The 23040-nt window shown below is 46.2% G+C and overlaps 1 protein-coding gene across 1 annotated transcript in view; it reads left to right on the plus strand.

Moving 5' to 3' along the window:
• Positions 1 to 23040, plus strand: part of ERG (ETS transcription factor ERG) — a 64509-nt gene that overhangs the window by 23930 nt on the left and 17539 nt on the right. The window contains exons 2-4 of the mRNA XM_058045364.1: positions 7048 to 7265; positions 20281 to 20432; positions 22810 to 23013. Of these exons, the coding sequence (XP_057901347.1) occupies positions 7048 to 7265; positions 20281 to 20432; positions 22810 to 23013 (574 nt within the window). The remainder of the gene's footprint in view (positions 1 to 7047; positions 7266 to 20280; positions 20433 to 22809; positions 23014 to 23040) is intronic.

Raw genomic sequence — 23040 nt, forward strand, 5'->3', positions numbered from 1 at the left:
ACTTCAATCACATTTCCTGTAACTTCATGTTTCTAGGCCAAGTAATCTTGCATTTGATTAAGTAAACACCTTTGTCCTAATGACTTTATGCCTACTTTAAAGGCGTTGCTGCACCTATTGTTCTACAAATTTGTCAGTCTGTTATTCTTTTTTCTTTTTTTAAACTTATCAGTGAAGTGTAAATCAAAACCAAATAGAGAAATCATTTTGTTCTTTTATCATTAGTACAGAAAGTCCAAGGGAGAAGCCAGGTTTGGCATAGTATAAGCAATTAAAATATAAAAAGAATATGATGAAGGAACATGGGTTTGTTTAGATTTTGTGGTTGTTTTTTTTTTTTTTTTTCCTGTGATGTCATGAGAGGAAATATGTGGAGAAAGGAAGATGAAATAAAGAATATTCATGTTCAATATTGACCTCAAATACCAGCAGCTCTGCTTCACATGATCTGCATGAAAGATCCCTCCCACCTTCTCCTTTAAGGTCCATGTGTTATTTTCTTCATATCCCTTTACTCCAGACATTAATTACTAGAAATTAAAGGCTTCATTTCTGAGATGTCAGGAGAATATGTTGCATCGTGTGAAATTCAGGAAGATGACCCATTCACTGCTAAAATTATTGTCAAAAAGTTACAAACCTTTGCAAAACTGAAAGAAGCCTGTAAGGCATCTATTTTGTAATAATTATTAGTGTTTACATTTCTTAATCCCACTTACGGCCTGATGTTGCCAAACTGCTCCAGAGACAGCATTAATATGGATGAGAAAAAGAGATTAACATGTAAATGAGTAATGAAAAGCATTTACTAGGAATAGAACTGGCATCCATATGTAATAAAACCTTGCCAAACATTGTCAGTATTAATAGCTTTGTTTACATTTCCACGTGGCCAGACCATGCCACTATTTTTTTCATGATGGTGAGTTCTGACAATTTTTCTATTAGATTTGGTCCAGGAGCTTGCATTTGCAATTATAACACAAAACAGATTTTGAAGTCCCTGTATTTAGGAGAGAAATAACCCACACTGCTTTCTGTCAGCTGTTCCAGGACAGCAGCTTACTGGTGGAGCCTTCCTTTCACAGCTCACACTTTGGGGACACCAAGCCATGCCCATCATCAGAAATTCCTGTAGAACTGAGAAATGCTTCCTATTGCTGGCTGCTTTTCCCCAGGATGAGATTCGGAGCTGGTTCTGACAGGTTGGATCAGCATCCCTGAGTCTTGTCGGGTCAGTGGATTCAGAAAAGCCTGGGCCAGAAATCCTCGCCTTTTAAGCGGTTTAAGTTGATCCCAGGGCTGGAACCCCCCTGGAGCCAGGCTGGGAGAGCTGGGGGTGCTCACCTGGAGAGGAGAAGCTCCAGGGAGAGCTCAGAGCCCTTCCATGGCCTAAAGGGGCTCCAGGAGAGCAGGAGAGGGACTGAGGACAAGGGATGGAGGGACAGGACCCAGGGAATGGGATCTTGGCAATGAGGAATTGTTTCCTGGCAGGGTGGGCAGGGGCTGGGATGGAATTCCATCCCTGGATCCCTGGCAGTGCCCAAGGCCAGGTTGGACACTGGGGCTTGGAGCAGCCTGGCACAGTGGAAGGTGTCCCAGGGAGGTGGAATGAAGTGATCTTTTAGTTCCCTTCCTACCCAAGCCATTCTTTGATTCACTGATTAAAGATCATTGAGAGGAAGAAGAGGCTGAAGAAGACCTGAGGCTGATTCCAGCATGGTCCACGTCCTTTAGTTGTGCTGACTCCTCATGTCTTGCACAGGCTTTGATGGCCAGGGCAGCTTTTGTCACCCAGGGAGGGGAGATCCCTGTCCTGCTGTCCTTCCACCAAGACCAGGGAGGGTGAATGTCAGAGGATGTTGTGGGGTGCACATTAATGAACCTCCACACAGAGCCTGACCCACAGCACACAAACCTGGCAGGAGCTCAGTGGTTCCTGCAGAGCCTTCCCAGACCTGGCAGTGAGCACTAACTGCTAACCAGCAGGATGGATACAGATCAGTGCTAATAAACCACAGCTAAACTCAGTCTAATAAACCACAGCTAAACTCAGGCTCAGCTTGCTTTCTCCAGGAACTTTCCTCTCAAATGTGAAGTTTAAATCTGTCTCTTGGGCTCATTTATGTTTGTCTTGCTTTGTGTCCATAGTTGTAGATTTCCACACAGCCCTAGGTAATTTGGTTTGTATTTCCAGCATTTACAATGCTTATCAGGAAGTTTGAATGTTTGCGTGTTCCCTCTTCAGGCAACATAATGGACACCCATAGCACAAGCAGTGTTTGTTGTCATTAGTAATGCCAATAAATAGAAAACCCTTTTTTTCTTGTTGTTCTTTACATTTATACTTACCCTAAATATCCATAAATTAACTTACATTAGGTGGAGTCATTTTTAATAGGAGCCAGAAAAATTTGCTTTGTGTCACTTGTGTGGGGGAGGATGAGAAATAAATCCATTATGGATTTATTTCTCCATTCCAAAACAGGCTTGATGCCTGTTTTGAAAAGGTCCATGAGTGAACAGTTATAGTAGTAAATACAATACTCTAACAGTAGTATACTCTTTATACTCTTTACAGTACTAAATACAATATTCCACTATTTACAATAGTAAATAGAGTTAAATAATGTTTTATTTGCAATCTGTATCAGCTTTCTCCTGTATAATTCACCCTTTAGTGTTTTTACTGGAGCTAACTCTTTCAAAATCAACATTTTGGTTTGTGTTTTTTGTCTCATGGATTGGGGCAGAAAAGAGGGAACTGTGCATTCAGTAGTATCAAGCATGGGATGCACTGTGATCATCTGGCCAGGTTGTGTTTGTGCACACATATATTTAATTTTGGGGAGTTATTTCACGAAAAAATCTCGTGGGCTGCTGAGAAAGAGCTCTTTATTTTCCTTCCAGTGTAACATCTTTCTCTAGTTCTTGTTACATCATCCCTGCTACTTCATTATCCAAGCACATCAAGTTCCCTGAGGTTTCTCAGTAGAGCCAGGGAAGAATCCTTGAGGAGCAAGGGACCAGTGGCCATCTCCCCCCACACCTCCTTGGTCTGCAGGTTTGCTCAGAAAAGGCTCTTTAGAAAAGCTTCAGACCAGCAACAGCAAAGATTTCTGGCATGACAAAAAGGGGAGGTGTATCCTGGCATCCTTTTTGTCTCACAGAACCAAAGAGGCAGAGGTAGCTGGTTGCATTTTGGTGGGAGAGAAGGAAGGATGGTAACTGAGAAGTCACTGGGGCAGCCTAGTGGTGATCTTTGCACCCAGGTGACATCTGAAAATCAGCAGTAAAAGGGTGCAGATCACTGCCTGAACTCAGTGTTAGTAATTCAATCATGAGTCTCAGGGAGCTTGAAGGGCCTGAGATCCCCCTCCCCAAGCCCTGGGATTAAGGGGTGATCTCAGTTTTCACAGGCAGTAAGAGGCTGGAAGTGATGTCCTCACCTTTGCAGCTATGAATATTAGCAGAGTGCACCCCAAGGCCTCACAAAAAAGATGGATAAAAAGGAGGAAATGTAGAATCACAGCATAGAAACCCACCAGGATGAAGTGCAGCTCTTCCCCCTGCATAGAACATCCGCAAGGGTCACACCATGGGTTTTCAAATGATCAAACACTGATTTTTAGGGCAGCATGTGACTGCTGGACTCAGCAGAGCCCTGTTCAGCAGCCAGGGAGGGTGGGAGCCTGCAGAAAAACACCCACCCTCCCAGAGCTGGGGAACTCTCATCCCTTTCTCTCTCCCTTCTCCTCAGCTGACAGGACCACGTTTCTGGCTGTCAGCAGCAGATCTGGCAGGAGCACAGCCCACCCACACTGCTTCACAGAGCTCCCTGCCCCGAGTCTGGCTCGGGATTCCCCTCATTCCCTGATCCTTGGCCCCCAAACTCGCAGCCACGGCCAGCTGGCCCAGCCTCCCCGTCAGCTTCCATCAGCCCCTGGGCCCACACGGAGCCTCCTCACTGGGCCAGGGCTGGGAATTGTCCCCAAAATCCAGGGAGGAGGTGCTGGGCTGCACCCCTGCTCCATTGATGGCAAGATAGAGTCACACAGTGGGGATTGTCCCCACAATCCAGGGAGGATGTGCTGGGCTGCACCCCTGCTCCATTGATGGCAAGATAGAGTCACACAGTGGGGATTGTCCCCACAATCCAGGGAGGATGTGCTGGGCTGCACCCCTGCTCCATTCCAGGCCAGGATGGAGTCACACTGTGGGGATTGTCCCCAAAGTGGCAGGGAGGATGTGCTGGGCTGCATCCCTGCTCCATTCCTTGCACACAGTGGGAATTGTCCCCACAATCCAGGGAGGAGGTGCTGGGCTGCACCCCTGCTCCATTCCAGGCCAGGATGGTGTCACACTGTGGGGATTGTCCCCACAATCCAGGGAGGAGGTGCTGGGCTGCACCCCTGCTCCATTCCAGGCCAGGATGGAGTCACACAGTGGGGATTGTCCCCAAAGTGGCAGGGAGGAGGTGCTGGGCTGCAGCCCTGCTCCATTCCTTGCACACAGTGGGAATTGTCCCACAATCCAAGGAGGAGGTGCTGGGCTGCACCCCTGCTCTATTCTATGGCAGGATGGAGTCACACAGTGGGGACTGTCCCCACAGTCCGAGGAGGAAATGCTGGGCTGCACCCCTGCTCCACTGATGGCAAGATAGAGTCACACAGTGGGCCACTGTCCTTTCACAGAGTCCCTGAGGCTGGAAAAGCCCTCCCAGCCCATCGAGCTCAAGCTGTGCCCAATGCCCACCTTGTCACTGAGTGCCACATCCAGGCACTCCTTGGACACCTCCAGGGCTGGGGACTCCAGCACCTCCCTGGGCAGCCTCTTCCATTTCTTGAATTTGCACCCTTATGCACCTTGTCCCCCCAAAGTGACCCCTGGACAAGCTGGATTTCCTCAGAATTCTGCTTTTGGAGGGTGCCCCTGAGCCTGTGCCCTGCTGGAGGACAGTGTGGCAGCCTAGAGCTGCTCTCGTGCCTGGGGAGCCTCATCTCAGGTGGGATGTGTCCCTTCAGGAGTTTCAGCCATCCCCACGCTTCTTGGTGGATGTGGTGGCTACAGGCTCTGCCTCACTCACAAGACTCAGCTCCAGATAGCTCACAGAAGGAATTGGTGCCAGGAGGAATGCTTGGCAGTGGGGATAGAGGGTCACTGTCCCTCCCTCTGGTCTCTGTCTGACCTCCAGACAGATGTGATGGCACCTGATGGGCCCTGGTGCCCTCAACCATAACCCCCATGCTGCCATGAAGAGGATGGGAAGCCCTTCCCACTGCTCCAGAGTGGAATTTCCACCAGGAAGAGTTGCCATCAGAGGGAAGAAAGTGGCTGGTGGGCATGATGTCCCTGTGTTAGAGGTTGTGCCCACATCTCTTGGCTCCTGGTCCAGAAAGGACTTGGCTGGGTCCCTGAGGAAGGAAAGGAGGATCCCAGGGGCTCAGCAGGGCCTGGTTTTTGGTTGCTGCTCTCAGGGGCTGCAGTTTTTGCTTCATTCAGCAGATCTCGCCTTCTCTGTCTCTACTGAGACCCCACAGACCTGGGCTGTGCTGCCCACCCTGCCCTCTCCTCTGTAACCAAGGTTTGGTGGTGTGTGGTTGTGTTTCTGCTCAGCTGCTCTGGGAGGGTCTCCCCAGGGAGAGTTCCCCCATCAAGTCCATCTATTTTTAAAAAGGACTTAAATCTTATCCAAACCACATCAAAGTAAGTGGAATTTTTTTTTTGTTGTTGTTGCCTTTGGTGAGGTTTGCAGCAGGCCTAGAGCCCACAGCAGGACTTTGTTTGCCACTATGACCAGTGGCAAACCTCTAATGTCAGGGAGAGAGCTTCTAATCCAGTGAATTTTGCTATGAAACTTAGAGTGAAAAACAGAATAAAATATGAAAGAAACATTGCTATCCAAGCTTTGTTTTCTTTCTCTTTTGCATTATCCTTTGTATTATCTTTTCCCTTTCTCATAGAGAATTGTTCTTTCTGGTCACTGTAGGTAACTAACACCGTCAGGCATGATCATGCAATACTCCAAACATCTTTTGTAGGGATATAAACCACATTATTATTTGTACCATTCCATGCCATCCTCTGCTGCACAACTGTTACAGCTGTCCTGTCATTTGCTGACAACATCTGTCCCCATGGGTCCTCACCTTCAGTGACAACAGTGCTGGGCCTAAAAGCTAATAGAACAGAACAGAATAGCCAGGTTGGAAGAGACCTTCCAGACCATCAAGTCCAGCACAGCCCCAACCCCTCAACTGAACCCTGGCCCCCAGTGCCACATCCAGGCTTTGTTAAACACACCCAGGCATGGGGACTCCACCCCCTCCCCGGGCAGCCATTCCAGAACTTTCTCACCCTGGCTGGAAAAACCTTTTCCCTGCTCTCCACCCTGTATTTCCCCTGGTGCAGCTCGAGGCTGTGTGCTCTGGGTGTGTCAGTGCTGCTGCAGACAGAGCCCAGCCCCAGGTGAGCACAGGCACCTTTCAGGAGCTGTGCAGAGTGATGGGGGCAGCCCTGAGTCTCCTTTTCTGCAGGCTGAGCACCCCCAGCTCCCTCAGGGCTTCCTCACAGGGTTTGTGTTCCCAGCCCCTCTCCAGCCTCGTTGTCCCCTCTGGATGTGCTCAGTGTCCCAAGGTCCTTCCTAAATTTGAGGCCATTTCCTCTCCTCCTTTCCCCTGGGACACAACAGCAGAGCCCAACCTCCCCTCAGTGCCCCTCCTGTCAGGGATTTGTGCAGAGCAATTCCCAGAATTCACAGAATTCAAAGAGACCTTCAAGACCATCGAGTCCAGCCCAGCCCCAACCCCTCAACCAAACCCTGGCCCCCAGTGCCACATCCAGGCTTTGTTAAACACACCCAGGCATGGGGACTCCTCCACCTCCCATTCCAGAACTTTCTCACCCTTTCTGTAAAACACCTTTTCCCTGCTATCCAACCTAATTTTTCCTTGGTGCATGAGACTGTTCCCCTCCCTGTGAGATGGACAATCCCTTTTTCCCTGGGGAGCCCTGTGCTGTTTGGCCTGACCTGTCTCTGGTTTGTAGGAAGCGTTATCGGTGGTGAGCGAAGACCAGTCCCTGTTCGAGTGTGCCTACGGATCACCCCACCTCACCAAGACAGAGATGACAGCCTCCTCCTCCAGTGAATATGGGCAGACCTCCAAGATGAGCCCACGTGTCCCCCAGCAGGACTGGTTGTCACAGCCCCCGGCCAGAGTCACCATCAAGATGGAGTGTAACCCCAACCAGGTGAACGGGTCAAGGTAAGGAGGCTGGGGGTGGCTCAAGAATGGGGATTTTTGTGATGGGTGTGGCTCAGTTGTCTCAACCTGTGTATTTAGCACCATTTCAGGTGCCTCATTATCCCACCTGGCCACTGCTGCTATTAGAAGTCTCCAGGTTGCCCTACCTTGACCTGCAATCCATGGTCAGGTGTTACAGAGGGTCTGAAATGGTGCTGTTGACACAGACTTCTCCTGAGCTTGTGCAATGCCTTTCCCCTGACTGCTGATCATTTTTGGATGTGAATTTGCTTTGCACACCAGGTGAAAGAGCACATGTTAAAGTTAATAAAATGGGGATTTGCTGTAGCCTGGAGCAGCACCATTGAAAAAAAAGGGTGTGGTGTGTGTGATCTAACACTCCCTGGAAGCTGTCAAATCCAGCAATTTGGGCAGTTGTCTTTGCTCCAAAAATAACCAAACAGGGAAACACTGGCAGTAAAGTCTTGTAATGGCAGAGGGAGTGAACTATTGATCTTTCCTTTTGTAGTCACTGTAAACATAATGCCAAAAAGTGGAGCTGGATTTAAGAACTCATGCTGAAAAAACATCAATATGGAGGCAGGCAGGGGAGTAGGAAGGAACAGAAAAATAAATAACTCAACAGGCAGTAGCCACAGAGTGTCTATGTATTGACTGTTGTCTCAGGACATTTTTGGGGAATGTCACTGTAAAGAAGACTTGTGTCAATTAGTCTGCAAAGGTATTAAAGTGGATTTTTGGATATTGCCTGGTGCCTTTCCCAAGCTTAGAAGCACCCTGTGGGACATCTGAAGAAACACAATGAAGATTTGTATTTTTTTTTAAGGAAGCTATCCAAACAAGTGCTTTCCTGTTTAAAATCCCTGACTGTCAAAACAGTTTTCCTTTGGTGTTGCTGGAGGGCAAAGGTCCAGAGGAGTCAGTTGCTGGCAATTGTTGGTGATGTACCAGTGGAGCCTGTGCTTCACATCTCGCTGTCACAAACACCTGTGCTGTGTTTTAATCTTGTCTCCCAGGGTCAGTTGTTGAGGAAAACCTCAGCCCTGGGGCTCTGTGGTTGCTGTTCACACTTGCTGTGCTGGTGTGATGAGCACCACGGGCAGGGCAAAGTGGTCTGCCAGCTTATCACACCTCCCCTGTTCTGTGGTGAGGGTGGGAATTGGGCTGAAGTCAAATCAGGACTTCCAGTGAGCAGTCAAAGATTTGAGATACGTAGAAATAAATGGTGAGCTGAAGTTACCAAGAATTAGAGGAAGTTTTCTTGTAAGGTTGCTTATTCAGAAGTTCAGGTATCTTTAATCTATTCCAGTGTCTTTTTAATTTTTTTTTTTGTGCTAAGCAAATGCACAGGTATAATCACAAATGGTGTTTGATTCAAAATCAGTCTTACCTGCTTCCTAAAAGTGCCTCTGAAGTATTTGTGCTGGCATTTCTGTAAGAGAACTGATCACAGTTTCCCTCAGTGTAAACTCCATAAAGTGCACTGGAGTAGATAATCAGAGTTAACTGTTGCTGAGAGGTTTAGGTTGGATTTTAGGGACAGGTTCTTGCCCAGAGGGTGCTGGCACTGCCCAGGCTGCCCAGGGAATGGGCACGGCCCCGAGGCTGCCACAGCTCCTCTGGTCAGCACTGCCAGGGATGCCCAGGGTGGGGTTTTGGGGGGTCTGGGCAGGGCAGGGGTGGCACTGGATGATCCCTGTGGGTCCCTTCCAACTCAGGACATTCCATGATTCTGTATTTTCTCCTTCTTTTTGCTGTTTTCTATTAGCATGTGCATGCACTGAAGCACTCAGGGTGATGCTGTGGCTCCCTGCACAGGGGGTGGCTGAGATTTCAGCTGCCAAAATTCCCCTTTATGGGTACAGGTGCCTGCATTTCCTTCAGGGCTGTCTGCACTGTCTCATGAAATGCTTGTGCTTGTGGGGAGGGACCCTTTGTCAAGAACTGGAGGGACAGGACACAGGGAATGGCTTCAAACTGGATGGGATCTTGGCAATGAGGAATTGTTCCCTGGCAGGGTGGGCAGGAGCTGGGATGGAATTCCATCCCTGGATCCCTGGCAGTGCCCAAGGCCAGGTTGGACACTGGGGCTTGGAGCAGCCTGGCACAGTGGGAAGTGCTTGTTTAATAATCTTGACTTTTTTTACAGCCTTCCCTCTTGAAAGATCAGTGCAGAGTTCCTAAATGGAGACAGCAAGGAAAATTCATACTTCAATACATTTCCTAAGGCATGACTTGCTGAAAAAGAAAAAAAAAAGAAAAGGAAAAGAAAAAAAAAGTTAAAAAAGAAAAAATCGCTTAAAATCTACCAAAGGAAAAGAAAAGAAAAAAATCACTTAAAAGCTACAAAAAAAAATTAGCAGAAAAACAAAAAAATATTGCATACTCATACTATACACAAAAACAATATTTTTAAATTATTGTCATTAAAAACCGCTGTTTATTTCATCAGAGAAGTTTTATTTTATAGGGCCTAACTCAGGCCTGAAAAAATAGATCTTGATACTACACTTTTAATGGAGAGCTAACACTGCCAATCAACAAAAATAAATAAGTTGTGGCATTTCTACATCTCACATACATGTGTGTAATATGTCGTGTTATTACACTCTGGGAATTGAAATGTGGTTTTCCTGCCAGTTTTAGGGAGAACAAAGTGTGAATCAGATTGTGCTACCCTGCCTTTCTGTGAGTTAATTTGCATTTCTTTTCTGAAGAAGCCTTCCCTACTCTCTTCTTTTGCCATCCATAAAACTATTTCCTTAAATGATAATATTAAATTATAATATTTCCTCACTTCTTAAAATGCTTTGTCAGTTCAATATTTCCACAAGCAATTCCTGGAGTGCTTGGAGCTGCATTTCATTTTTTATTACAACTGTACCTGCTCTGTTTAGACCCATTTTAAAATCTGAGTTGTCCCAGAGGAGTCTAAAATAAAACCCCACATCTCAGAGCTGTGCAAGTGCTGCCCTGAGGATCTCCAGGGCATCTCTGTCCTCTCATGTGAACACTTGGATCTGAATAATTCTGGATGCAAAGCAGGGAATGAGATCCCACGAAGTGGTGGCCAGGGAGAAGTTAACATTGCAATTTTTTGCTGTCCAGAGCTTCCTGGCCATATATTCTGTGCTTTGGAGGGGGGTATAAAATTTTGGGAGCACATTGAACTCCTCAGACACCCCCAATTAAGCACCCACACAGAGAAGGAATGTACCCTCTCTGCTAGGACTTTCCCCAGACATATTTTGGCTGTGATTGCCCTACATTAAATTCCAAATTTAACAGTCTCAGAGCTGGCATTCCTGTGAATACCGGAGAAATGCCATTAGAACAAAATTAAGGGTTCTTTTCAGTGTGCTGCACAGGGATTAGCTACCCACTTTTCTTTAACAATAACAGTATTTTTCAAGATAAACCCTGCAGCCCAGCACCACAAAATACAGTCTGTGGCCTTACCTTAAATTAAATAAAGCAAGAAAAGTTTAAATTAAAGCTATCATTTACCTGGCTGTTGTTGCATATATAATACAGGTGGTATCAAATTGAGTTTCTCTGAGTACATTAATTCTGTTCCTTCCAGGTACATAAATCTAATGAGACCTTTTGTGCTACACTACAGTCAATCTTTCACCTGAATGTAACAATCCTGTTTCCTGCTATTTATTGCTCCTGTGTCATGCCAAAAAGATTCACTCTGCAGTATAAATCTGGATGTTGCATATGCCACACTGGCACTTGGCTGCTTATTGTTCTTTATGTATTCCATCAAATGAGGCATGAGCAATTCTGCCACAATGAGTGCAATTCGTGTCATGCATTCAGGGAGAAATTCACTCTGTGGAAATGCTCTCATGAGGCTCTGGGTACTGCCTGAACAACATTTATAAATCCACGGATTTCCCAGTGGGCTTGGAATGCGCTCACCCACGGGGCTTTGCCATGCCCATGGGTGGCACTACACAAAGGTACCTTGGAATAATGATATTTACTGCAGGTAATCCATCTTTTCAGGCAGGCTGAAAATGAACACAGAGTCTTATTCAGGCCACAGATAAATTTCTCCTGCCATGAGCAGCGTGATGATTTCATTGAAGAAGTATTTTGCAAGTTAACTGCAGTGAAAGCACAGCAGAAGCTTTCCAACATCAGCTTGGCTGATAGAGAAGTTTGAAAGAAATGCCAGAAATAATTAGTTGTCCTTAGGATTTAATCATGTGCAAAATGTTGATTTAAGTGCTACCAGTTGTTGCTTGAAAACCATTTGAGAATGAAATTATCACTTAATACATCTTTTGTGCTGGCTCTTTTGGGAAATACCATTTTTCTTTGCATGTAACTGCCTGAATTTTCATCAAAGAGCCTCTGTACTCTCCAGGTTCAGAATGTCTGACACACTGGAGCACTTTGCAGAGTCCAGGGTGAACTTGAGTTTCTTTGCTGTTTTTTTTTTTTTTTCCCCCTTGATGTAAAGTCTCCTAAGGAGTAGATTCTTTGTGCTATACAAGCCAGCAAATTGGAATATGGGGAGCCTTTGAGGTGCCTTGTACCATCAGGATGTGTGACAGCTGCTGTGCCCAGGCATGGGGAGGGAAAATTCATCCATGTGGAGCTCTGTATTCCAACAGATCCATCCTGCTCCCAGGATCCAGACTGGCAGGCTTTAAGCTGTAGGAGGCACCTCTACATCATGGTATGACACTGGTGGATTTAATTAGAGCATTTAGGCAGCTCCACAGAATCACCGAGTTGTGGAATTGTTGGGGTTGGAAGACATGTCTGGAGACCATTCTTGTTGCCAAGGCAGGGTCACCTGGATGAGGAGATTCAGGAACACATCCAGGTGGGGTTGGAATGTCCCTGTGCAGCAGTTCCAGAGCTCTGCCACACACAAAGTAAAGAAATTCTTCTCCTGTTGAGATGGAACTTCTTGTGGTTCCATTTATGGCCATCACTCTTCATCCTCTCACTGAAAATTCTGGCCCCATCCTCTGGCCCCCACCTGGTGAATGTTCTCCCCAGAGAGGGAGACTCCTTGTTCTCCTCTCCTGTGCAGCAGTTCCAGAGCTCTGCCGCCACAAAGTAAAGAAATTCTTCCCCGTGTTGCGGTGGAACTTCTTGTGTTTCTGTTTATGGCCACTGCTCCTCATCCTGACACTGAAAATTCTGTCCCCATCCTCTTGTCCCCACATGGTGAGTGTCCTCTTCAGAGAGAGGGACTCCTTGTTTTCCCTGGACAGCAGTTCTAGAGCTCTGCCATCCATAACGTAAAGAAAATCTTCCTCCCATTAAGGTGGAACTTCTTGTGGTTCCATTTATGGCCATCACTCTTCATCCTCCCACTGAAAATTCTGTCCCCATCCTCTGGCCCCCACCTGGTGAATGTTCTCCCCAGAGAAGGAGACTCCTTGCTCTCCCTGGGCATCTGGAGATCATTCTTGTTGCCAAGGCAGGGTCACCTGGATCAGGAGACACAGGAACACATCCAGGTGGGTCTGGAATGTCCCCAGAGAGGGAGACTCCTTGTTCTCCCTATGCAGGTGTTCCAAAGCTCTGCTACCCATAAAGTAAAGAAATTCTTCCCCTGTTGAGGTGGAACTTCTTGTGGTTCTGTTTATGGTCACTGCTCCTCATCCTGACACTGAAAATTCTGTCCCCATCGTCTTGATCCCCACCTGGTGAGCATCCAGCACTTGGAGGGACAATTCTGTCCCCATCATCTTGATCCCCACCTGGTGAGCATCCAGCCTGTGAAGGGACAGGGCTGATGTGCATCCACCCCCCTGCCATCTCTGGTTTGCCCAAGGCTTTTCCAGCCCTGGAGCACAGCCCCATGATGGGGGCATGGTGCCACATGCCCTCCACATCTGGTGGCACATCCCTCCACATCTGGTGGCACATCCAGCCTGGCATTCCTGGGGAACCTCAGCTCAGACTAAACAATAAGCCCGGCCCAAAGCCCCCAGCAGGCCATGGGATTCTGTCTTCAGTGATGCCATGATGATTTTTGTTACCTTTTCTTTTTTCTATCTACCTTTTATATATTCTTGATACCCTTAACATACATACTTGTAATTCTTCAAAGCTAATATCATAACATAATCCTAATAATCTACTAAGCCAAAAAAACCAAGCATCCTAAAAAACTCACATTTTAAAACCAAAAAACTTTACATTGTCTTAAAAAACCAAAGCCCCGTCTAAAATATGTCATATAAACTAAAATTAGGCCTATCTAAAAAAATTAGTTTAAAATAGAAAAATGTCATGCTATTCATTTAAGCCTCTCATTAAAATATCTTTGTTAAATATGCTAATTTACAAAATCTATACAATTGTATATGCCATCTATGATTTATATCCATTTCAGCATATTCCACCTTAACGAATTATTACACCATAAAAATCCTTGTTAAATACCAAAATAAAACCTCTTTATCTAACTCTTAATACTAAAACCAAAGAAAAGGCATGACCAGCAGAGTCAGCCCCTAATGCAGCCCAGGGTAGAGCTGGGAGATCTGTCCTAAGAGGATGATTCTCCTTATTGGAGCTGCCTGTGTAAAATGTTATTAATTTTTGGTAAAAAGACATTGATTATCTCAGACTGATAATCCTTTTTCCCACTGACTGGGTGGTTGGTGGGGTGGCTGCCTACCAAGCTGGAAAAATGGCAAAGTCAGGATGTGTGACTGCTTCAAGAAGCTCCTCTTTGCTCTGAAAATCCACCAGCTTAACACGAGTACTTGCGTGTGTGTGTGGGCATAGTTTGGCTCTGTTCTTGAGGCAAACGTTGCCAAGGGGAAAAACAAACCCAGCTCACTAATACTACAACTATTTTGTTTTTCTGGAAGCTTTTTGGGCTGGCAGGTGCTAAACAAGAAGCTTTCCAGTCTGGGATAATGAACTCATTCATAATTATCATTGCTACGTTTGGGATTGACCACTGAATTCCCAGCAACCAAAGGCTTTGAGATGGGCAGTGAAATATAAAAATAATCTTCAAATAATGGCGTAGGACCCCACAAGAGTTGTGATCTCTGTCATTATTTAAGTCTATTGCCATCCTTGCTTTTTTATTTCCTATTGACTGTGTCCAGAGCACTTAGAGGTGAGTTTTCTCCTCTGCTCTGTCATTAGTGTGTGTTTCATTTTGATCAGGGCAGCATCACTGGGGTTGTTCAGTATTTAAAGTTTAGTAATAGCTGTTCAAGACAAAACAGAAGGTAAGGAAAAGTCCTTAAAAAAAAAATTGCACCCTCACAGCCCCTTTGTGCTAATCATGAAAATCAGCAGACATTCCACAGACATGGGGGATTATGGTTTCCATACAAGATGTCACTTCTGTTTATGCCTGGCATGCTCTATTTTCCTAACTTTCTATATGATCCCTGTCCACAGAAGAAGGCACGTGTGGTTTGGGAAGGGCCCCATCTCCTGGTATTTCATATTTCACCAAACCACAAATACAACAGCCTTAAAAGCTCTTGAAATGAAATACAATTTGAGAAATGTAATCCATTACCATCATAATAGAATTTCTATAAAAATAATAGAAGAAAAACAAGAGAAAATAGGTCCTGAAAGTTATAGGCCAACTGGGAAGTCGTTGTGGCTTTGGCCTAGCTATCACCATGTCAAACCTCAGCCTTGTCCCAGGCAGCAATCTAATTGTAAATTATGTATATACAGAACATCATTTCTTAACTTTGGCTTTTCGTGACCCCCTTCTCTGCTTTCCCTTTCTTCACTCCAACCTGACACGTAAGAAATATTGAAGTGTTTGCACTAATGGAGAAATGACAACGTGCAGTCAAACTTAAACCAGCTGTTTCCCCACACTGGGAGCACAAAGAGCAAAGCTGGGAATATTTATAGCTTGACTGGCCTCTAGTGAGCCAGACTCTGACTGCCTGCATTTGCCACCATGGCCTTGAGGCTGGAAGCAGCTGTGGGTTGCAGGATGGCTGGGGAAAGCTAAGGGGAAGAAAATAAAAAAGAAAATTAAAAGATTGGATGGGCCAAAGTTATTGCTTGATTGGAGATGAGTGGTTGCTGTGTGTACAGCTCAGTGAAAAGCCCCTTGTGTTGTGTTTACAGAAAGCCAACAGCTCTGTCACAGGGGAAAGGAGCCAGAGGTGGCTCCAGGTGACATCTCTGAGTGACTCTGGGCCAGCCCCATGTAACCCTGAGCACCCACTGAGCCCAGGGAACCCCAAATAGGGGGGTTTGCCCCAGGTTTGGGTGCTCTGTTTGAGAGGGATACCCCATTCCAGCCTCTCCATGGCCATGGCCTGCTGGGGCTGCTGGAAATGCAAAGCCCAACATGGAGCAGGGCAGTGTCATGAATGAGTGGCCATGGGGAGACTGCACTTTCCTTCTTTTTTTGTCATCTTAGGACTACTTTTGTCACCTTATAGCAAAGATTAGCAAGACTGTCAACATGGTTTCAGCACCAGTTTAAGCAGCTTTAGCCAGTGATGAGTTTCTGAGGGACTTCAGTGCCTTCCACAGACCTGGCAGCTTGTTCCCACCCTGGCCATCCCTTTTCCAGTTACTTACTCACTCATTTACTTATTTATTTCTCTGTGTACAGCTCCCCAGCCCAGGTCACTGAGCAATTGGGCAAGAGCCTGTGGGAGCAGATATTTTGACCAGAGTGAGTTTTCTGGCATTTTCATGGCTCTGTTGTGCTGGAGTTCTCTGTGGGAAATTTTGCTCTCACAAGAAGTCTTGGAAGGGAATCCAGAGGAGGCTCCAGGATGAGCAGAGGGCTGGAGCAGCTCTGCTGGCAGGAAAGGCTGGCACAGCTGGCATTGCTCACCTGCACAGGAGAAGCTTTGGGCTGAGCTCAGGGTGGCCTTGCAGGGCCTGGAGGAGCTGACAAGAAAGATGGAAACAGAATATTCACAAGGGCCTGGAGTGACAGGACAAGGAGAATGGCTTCAAACTAACAGAGAGTAGCATTAGAGGAGATCTTGGGAATTAGGAATTGTTCCCTGGGATGGAATTCCCAGAGCAGCTGTGGCTGCCCCTGGATCCCTGGCAGTGCCCAAGGCCAGGTTGGACACTGGGGCTGGAGCAGCCTGGGATAGTGGGAGGTGTCCCTGCCATGGCAGGGGTGGCACTGGATGAGCTTCAAGTTCCCTTCCAACCCAACCCATCCTGGGATTCCATGGTTCTCTGAGTGCTGAGGCCTCCAAAACACTCTGGAAGCGCTTTTCAGAGTCTCAGCACAGGCTCCTTCTCACCTGGCAGCATCTGGCTGTCCCCATTGTGTTTCAAAGTAAAAAATTTTGGGGAAGTTTCAGGTTTTTTCTTCATGGGCCACTTTTTCAGTGACAAACTCCTTGGGGAGGAAGCACTGACCAAATTCACCACAACCTGAGTGGCTGCAGTGAATGAGGATGAGTCTGAGCAAGCTTTGCACTGCCCTCAGCATGAGCTGACCTTGTAGCAGCTCTGTAATCCAAACTGTGCTTTTTAGACTTGTGAAGACATGTAGATATTTGGACAATACATTTTTTCCTCATTTATTTCCCTCTGAAACTCAGAAATATTGAACAGAGGAGTTTATATTATGGGAATGATACACCCTACACATGTAGGGTTTTGCTGATTCCTAATCTGAATTTCTCTGACACCTTGCATTTCAGCACAGCACAGGTGTTTTGTGTCACCTGGGGAAAATAGTAGCATAGTGAAAAGGAAAAAATGTGCTTATTTATGAACTTACATCTGCTTTCATCAGAGTCAATGACTGGCAGAACTCCAGTCAGCTTTGGTAGGAATGGGTGATAAATTTAACTATCAAATCAGCTTGATTTTAAGTAACCCTGCTTTAAGGTGAGGCTTTCAAGTCTGAAGGAGAGAATACTTTTTCAGCAGATATTTATCATCTCAAGACTGGACAAAGTGTTCTTGGGTTCCATGACTGTGTGTAGTCTTACCTCTTTTTAATTTTTAATTTTTTTTCCTTTTTTGTAAATTCCAGGTGTAACACAGTATATTTACAAAGGGCAAAAATAACAGGCAGCCACGAAGAAAAACATCTCTGCTTTCATTTCAGACCCGGAGCTGGGGATGAATCACTGCAGAGCTGCACCCTTCACTCTGGGTACACTTTCCAAAAGCTGCTTTTCCACCCTGCTGCCCTGGTGGCACAGAAATAAAGCAGACTCACAGAAAGTCCTAAAGAAACCCCCTTTGTAGACAGTCACTCTCTTGTTGTTCTGGGCACTAGAAACACCGTTTTCTAGCATCTGCTTGCATTTTCAGTTTTGCTTTCTGTGCTGTACAAGTTTGTTCCAGGCAGTTGAGTTAAGCCCAGGCTCAGTGGTTTAGGGCACACACTCAATTTGAAGTACCAGAGTAGTCCTGTTAAATCCCATGGAGTTGATTCCATGCCTGAAATTAAGCGTGGCCTTAGGAGATTTGATGGATGGGGGATTTGCTTGTCCACCCAGTGAGCTAAAGGGACAAAACCCTTGACCATCTGCTTCTGGATTTTAATGAAAAGTTATGACTTATTTATGATCTTCTTCCCCACCCCTGTGTGTTTATATTCAGATCAAGAAAACCATCTCAGAAGCCCTGTCAGATTGCCAAAACCTCTGTGCTACTGGATCTTCCACATCATTTACTGCTCAGTGTTTACAAGAGTGTTTTTAATGCACCATTGCTTGTTGAAGTGCTGTGGGCTGCTACTGATGGGATATTTCACTTTGGAGTTCCTTTAGCCCAAGTTTCTTCCCCCAGAAAAAAAAAATTAAATAATTTTGCCAGTTAAACTAAAGGATGTTGCTAGCTAAAAGTTCAGTGAATAAACCAAATAGTTCTTTGTAAAAGAATTGCTTTTGGGAGTTGGGGTCCACATCTGCACAGGTATAAGGGCAGGTGGTGGAGGATGTTTCCAAATATCCATAATTTCAAGTGCAGGCTCACTCATGCATTTATGCCATTTGCATTTGTGGAAGGGAAGCAGAAAAAGGCAACATTTCACTCACAAGGAATCATCACAAAAGCTCTCCTTCAGATTTTATGTCTGAAACAAAAAGCAGCTTTGTTTTGCTCTGTTTGGACAGAAATGGGCTGCATCCCAGGGTTATATTTAGTGGTGTGTGGTAGGAGAGCAAAACTAAACCTGAGAAAATATTGCCCAAGTGCTCTGGTTGTGAGAGGAAGGGCTGAATTCACCACCATGCAGTGGCAGGTGCTGGCTGTGCTTTCCCTGTGGTTGTTTTTCAGTCCTGGGGCTGACAGAGCAGTTGCAGGGCTTTTACACAGGTCACATTTCATAGGGGGTGTCTTTAGAGGAATCCTGGAAAAAGTGTGTGAAGCCAACATTTTCCAGGCAGCATTGGAGGCCCTCATCCTTCTCCTAAAGATGATGTTGCCAACCATTGAATGATCTCAAAAACAAAACAAAAAAAAAATTATTTTTTTAACTGAAAGTCATCAGCAGTTGATTTTTTTCCCTTAATATCTACCTTAACACAGAAGGGTAAAATTAGGAGAAAAATTGCGTAGAAAAAATAATGTTATGTTTTAATTTTCTTCTAGTATTTAAGATTTCCACTATTTTTTCAGCTTTCCAAGTTCTTTTTTTAAAACACTCACGAGAGAATTATAGCTGGGTTAGTTCCTGAAGCATGATAGTGCTGAGCAGTCAACACAGCCGAGTCACGGGGCTTTGAAGGGGCTCCAAGAGAGATGGAGGGACTTTGGAAAGGGCCTGGAGTGACTGGACAAGGGGGAAAGGCTTCAAACTGAAGGAGGGCAGAGTTAGATGGATATTGGCAATTGGGAATTGTTCCCTGGCAGAGTGGGCAGGGCTGGGATGGAATTCCACCCCTGGATCCCTGGCAGTGCCCAAGGCCAGGCTGGACACTGGGGCTGGAGCAGCCTGGGACAGTGGGAGGTGTCCCTGCCATGGCAGGGGTGGAGCTGAGTGATTTTTAAAATCCCTTCCCACTCAACCCATTCTGAAATTCCACGATTCCACGAATCTGTGACTTGCCTCTTGTTCAGTGAGGCCACAGCACAATTTCAGGAGTTAAATGGCAGGGCTAAAGGAAAGCTTGTTAGTAATGAGGTATTGCTGAAGAAACCAATCCCCAGCTAACACCCTTCTTCCCTTGCCAAACAAACTCTTTACATTTAAAGGTATTCCCCATGGCTGAGTTCTTTATTTTGATTTTTGTAACAATTTTTCTCCCTCTGATGAAACACGTTGTAGACATTAAATTAAGGGACAAATATGTCTGTGTCTGCCAGAAAGAAAACTGTGATGCAATTAAAATGCCATTAGGGAAGCCCCTGTGGGATGTTAAACCTAAAGACTCTATTCAGAAAGCAAAGCCAAAATTAAAGAGGTGTCTGGTTGCAGATCCTCTGCAGATTTCCCTGTCTTGACTACAGTACCATGGAGACTGAGCTAGTCAGGAGCTGAAAGGTTTTTCCAGTCATGCGTGTGGTATTTTAAATCATGGCTTTGGCAAATATTCCCTTTTTTTTTTTGAGCCTTACATAGAAATGTGAATACATTGCATGACATGAAGTGCAACTGAGTGTGGAACAGCGGTGGCAGTGGAGGTGGGCAGCTCTCCAAGCCTTGGACTGCTTGGACAATGGCAACTAAGAATAGTTTTCCCCCCAGAAAACATGCAGTAAGTGCATTTCTGTGTTTCTCAGTTGGCTGTGAGATATTTGGAAAGGGAAATGCAGCTCCTTGCTGAACAAGCTCATGACCAAGCCTCCATTCCATGTCTGGAATTAAATTATTAGTATTGATAATTTCTGGAGAGATAGGAGAGCCTGATCCTTTGGTAACAGAAATAATTATATGGTTCATTGAACCTGGTTGGTGTTTTTGGACAACTGAAGGAACCTGCAGAGTCACTGGGTGGGGGGTACTGGGTTTTCCAGTTTTCCATTTCATTCCAGGTGATTTTCTTCTGATTATATTAATAAGGACTGGAATAATAATGGAAGCACACCTTTCTTGTCTGCCTAGGAATTCTCCAGATGACTGCAGCGTGGCAAAAGGAGGGAAGATGGTCAGCAGCTCAGATAGTGTTGGGATGAACTATGGAAGCTACATGGAGGAGAAGCACGTTCCCCCCCCAAACATGACGACCAACGAACGGAGAGTCATTGTGCCAGCAGGTCAGACCCTCTGCACCAAATGCAAGCCAAAAAAACTGTATTTTCCTCAGCCTCACTAAGATTACTGGAGAGGATTTGGAGAAAAGCAGTGATCAGGAGGAAAAGAGCAGTAGCTTGTAGGGGTTATTGAGAGAATGAGCTGAGGAGGATCATGAGGGCACCTCCTCAATCTGTTCTTCCCATTTTCAGCAGCAGAATGGGCTGATGAGAGGCACTCAGATCTTATCTGGCTCCTGTAGCTCCTTCTTGGAGGATTTCACCCCAAATTGAGCAAAAGGAAGAAGCACGTCCATTTCTTATCCCATACTGGGTGCAGGGTGTGTGGGAGAGAGAGAGAAAGGATCACTGTAGCACAGGTTATCTTTGAAAATACCAAAAAGTAGCTTCTGTGGGATCAAACAGGGCATGAAGAGCCTTTATGTGGGTTATCCCCTGAGTCTGGGCAGCATAAAACATTTTAATAAGCAAACTGACAACTCCACTGCAATGTAAGAGCACAATTGAGAAATTCTTGGTCAGCCTTGGCAGGCTTGGCTGTGGGATTCAACAGTTGATGGGACAAGAAGGTTGCTGCCTTGTTCTTGTTGCCTTGTCCTCCAAACAAACCTGGAATATTCTGCAGAATAATTAGCCTGCCTGTTTCCAAGTCACAGCATCATGGCATCTGTGGGTGCTCCTAAACCACAGGATGGGCACAGAGTAAACTCAACACCTGCAGCCAGGAGGGGAATGTTTGCTGCTGGTTCCTCTCCAGCAGAGAGGTGCTGGTGTGAAATATTTCTGCCTCTGCCATGTTGCTTCATATTATTACAGTTTTTCAGTTGCTTAGACATGCAAGAGTACTGACTGTGGCCAGTTTTGCAAGCTGTGATTATTTCAGTTATTTGTCAAGAAAGGTGTGGACAAATCTGTTGCAGTGTCCTCCTCTGCAATGGTATTGTCAATTCTGTTCTGGAGACAGGAGAGTGGTGCTCTGAATAATAAATGTCCTGCCAACACCGAAATACAGAGCTTCTGAATGTTCCAAAACCTTTCTCTTCCTAGTGTTTGGCACTTTTTTAAAAAAGACACTTAGTAATTGCTAGCATGGTTAGCTCAACAAGGGACTTTTTTATTTAGTGTATTCCTGGGGGTGTGTTTGAGAAGCAGAATATTTTAATATTCTAATATTATTAACTAGAGACCCACTCTAGTTTGTGAAACAATTGCCTGAATCTGTGAGTGCTTATTTAGCCTGTACCCAAGAAAGATTCTTCTAAACATGAGTGGAAATTTCATTTGAATAAAGATAAGGATTGAACAGAGGGCATCAAAACTTGTTCAGCTCCAGCTTGCAGTGGGCCAGAATCTCTGTTAAAAAGAGCTAAAAACAATGAGGCAGAAGAGCTGAGGGAGAAGGAGCTCGCTCATAGAATTCCCAGAATCCCTGGGGTGGAAGAGACCTCCAAGGCCATCGAGTCCAGCCCAGCCCCAACTGAACCCTGGCCCCCAGTGCCACATCCAGGCTTTGTTAAACACACCCAGGGATGGGGACTCCACCCCCTCCCCAGGCAGCCATTCCAGAACTTTCTCACCCTGGCTGCAAAAACCTTTTCCCTGCTCTCCACCCTGTATTTCCCCTGGTGCAGCTCGAGGCTGTGTGCTCTGGGTGTGTCAGTGCTGCTGCAGACAGAGCCCAGCCCCAGGTGAGCACAGGCACCTTTCAGGAGCTGTGCACAGTGATGGGGGCAGCCCCGAGTCTCCTTTTCTGCAGGCTGAGCACCCCCAGCTCCCTCAGGGCTTCCTCACAGGGTTTGTGTTCCCAGCCCCTCTCCAGCCTCGTTGTCCCCTCTGGATGTGCTCAGTGTCCCAAGGCCCTTCCTAAATTTGAGGCCATTTCCTCTCCTCCTTTCCCTTGGGACATGGCAGCAGAGGCCAAACCCTCCTCAGTGCCCCTCCTTCAGGGAGTTGTGCAGAGCAATTCCCAGAATTCACAGAATGACCAGGTTGGAAGAGATCTTCCAGACCATCGAGTCGAGCCCAGCCCCAACAGCCCAACTGAACCCTGGCCCCCAGTGCCACATCCAGGCTTTGTTAAACACACCCAGGCATGGGGACTCCACCCCCTCCCCGGGCAGCCATTCCAGAACTTTCTCACCCTTTCTGTAAAAAAAATTTTCCTGATATCCAACCTATATTTCCCTTGACACACCTTTGTTCCCTGAAAAGGCTTTGTTGTTAGCACTCAGAGCTCTCAGCCCTCCACAGTTGCTCTCCCTTGCACTCAGCACACCAAATTAACTCCTCCAGCAGCCAGTAAAGAAGGGATTATTTTGCACATATGCAGTGCCTCAGAATTGCCCTTCCCTGCCTGATGTTTTGCTGTGTGTCCCTGCAGACCCCACGCTGTGGAGCACTGACCACGTGCGCCAGTGGCTGGAGTGGGCGGTGAAGGAGTACGGGCTGCCGGACGTGGACATCCTGCTCTTCCAGAACATCGACGGCAAGGAGCTCTGCAAAATGACCAAGGATGACTTCCAGAGGCTCACCCCCAGCTACAATGCAGACATCCTCCTGTCACACCTACACTACCTCAGAGAGAGTAAGCCAGCCCTGCGTCCTGCCTGCA

The sequence above is a fragment of the Melospiza georgiana genome, chromosome 2, assembly GCF_028018845.1.
Source record: "Melospiza georgiana isolate bMelGeo1 chromosome 2, bMelGeo1.pri, whole genome shotgun sequence".
NCBI lineage: Eukaryota > Metazoa > Chordata > Aves > Passeriformes > Passerellidae > Melospiza > Melospiza georgiana.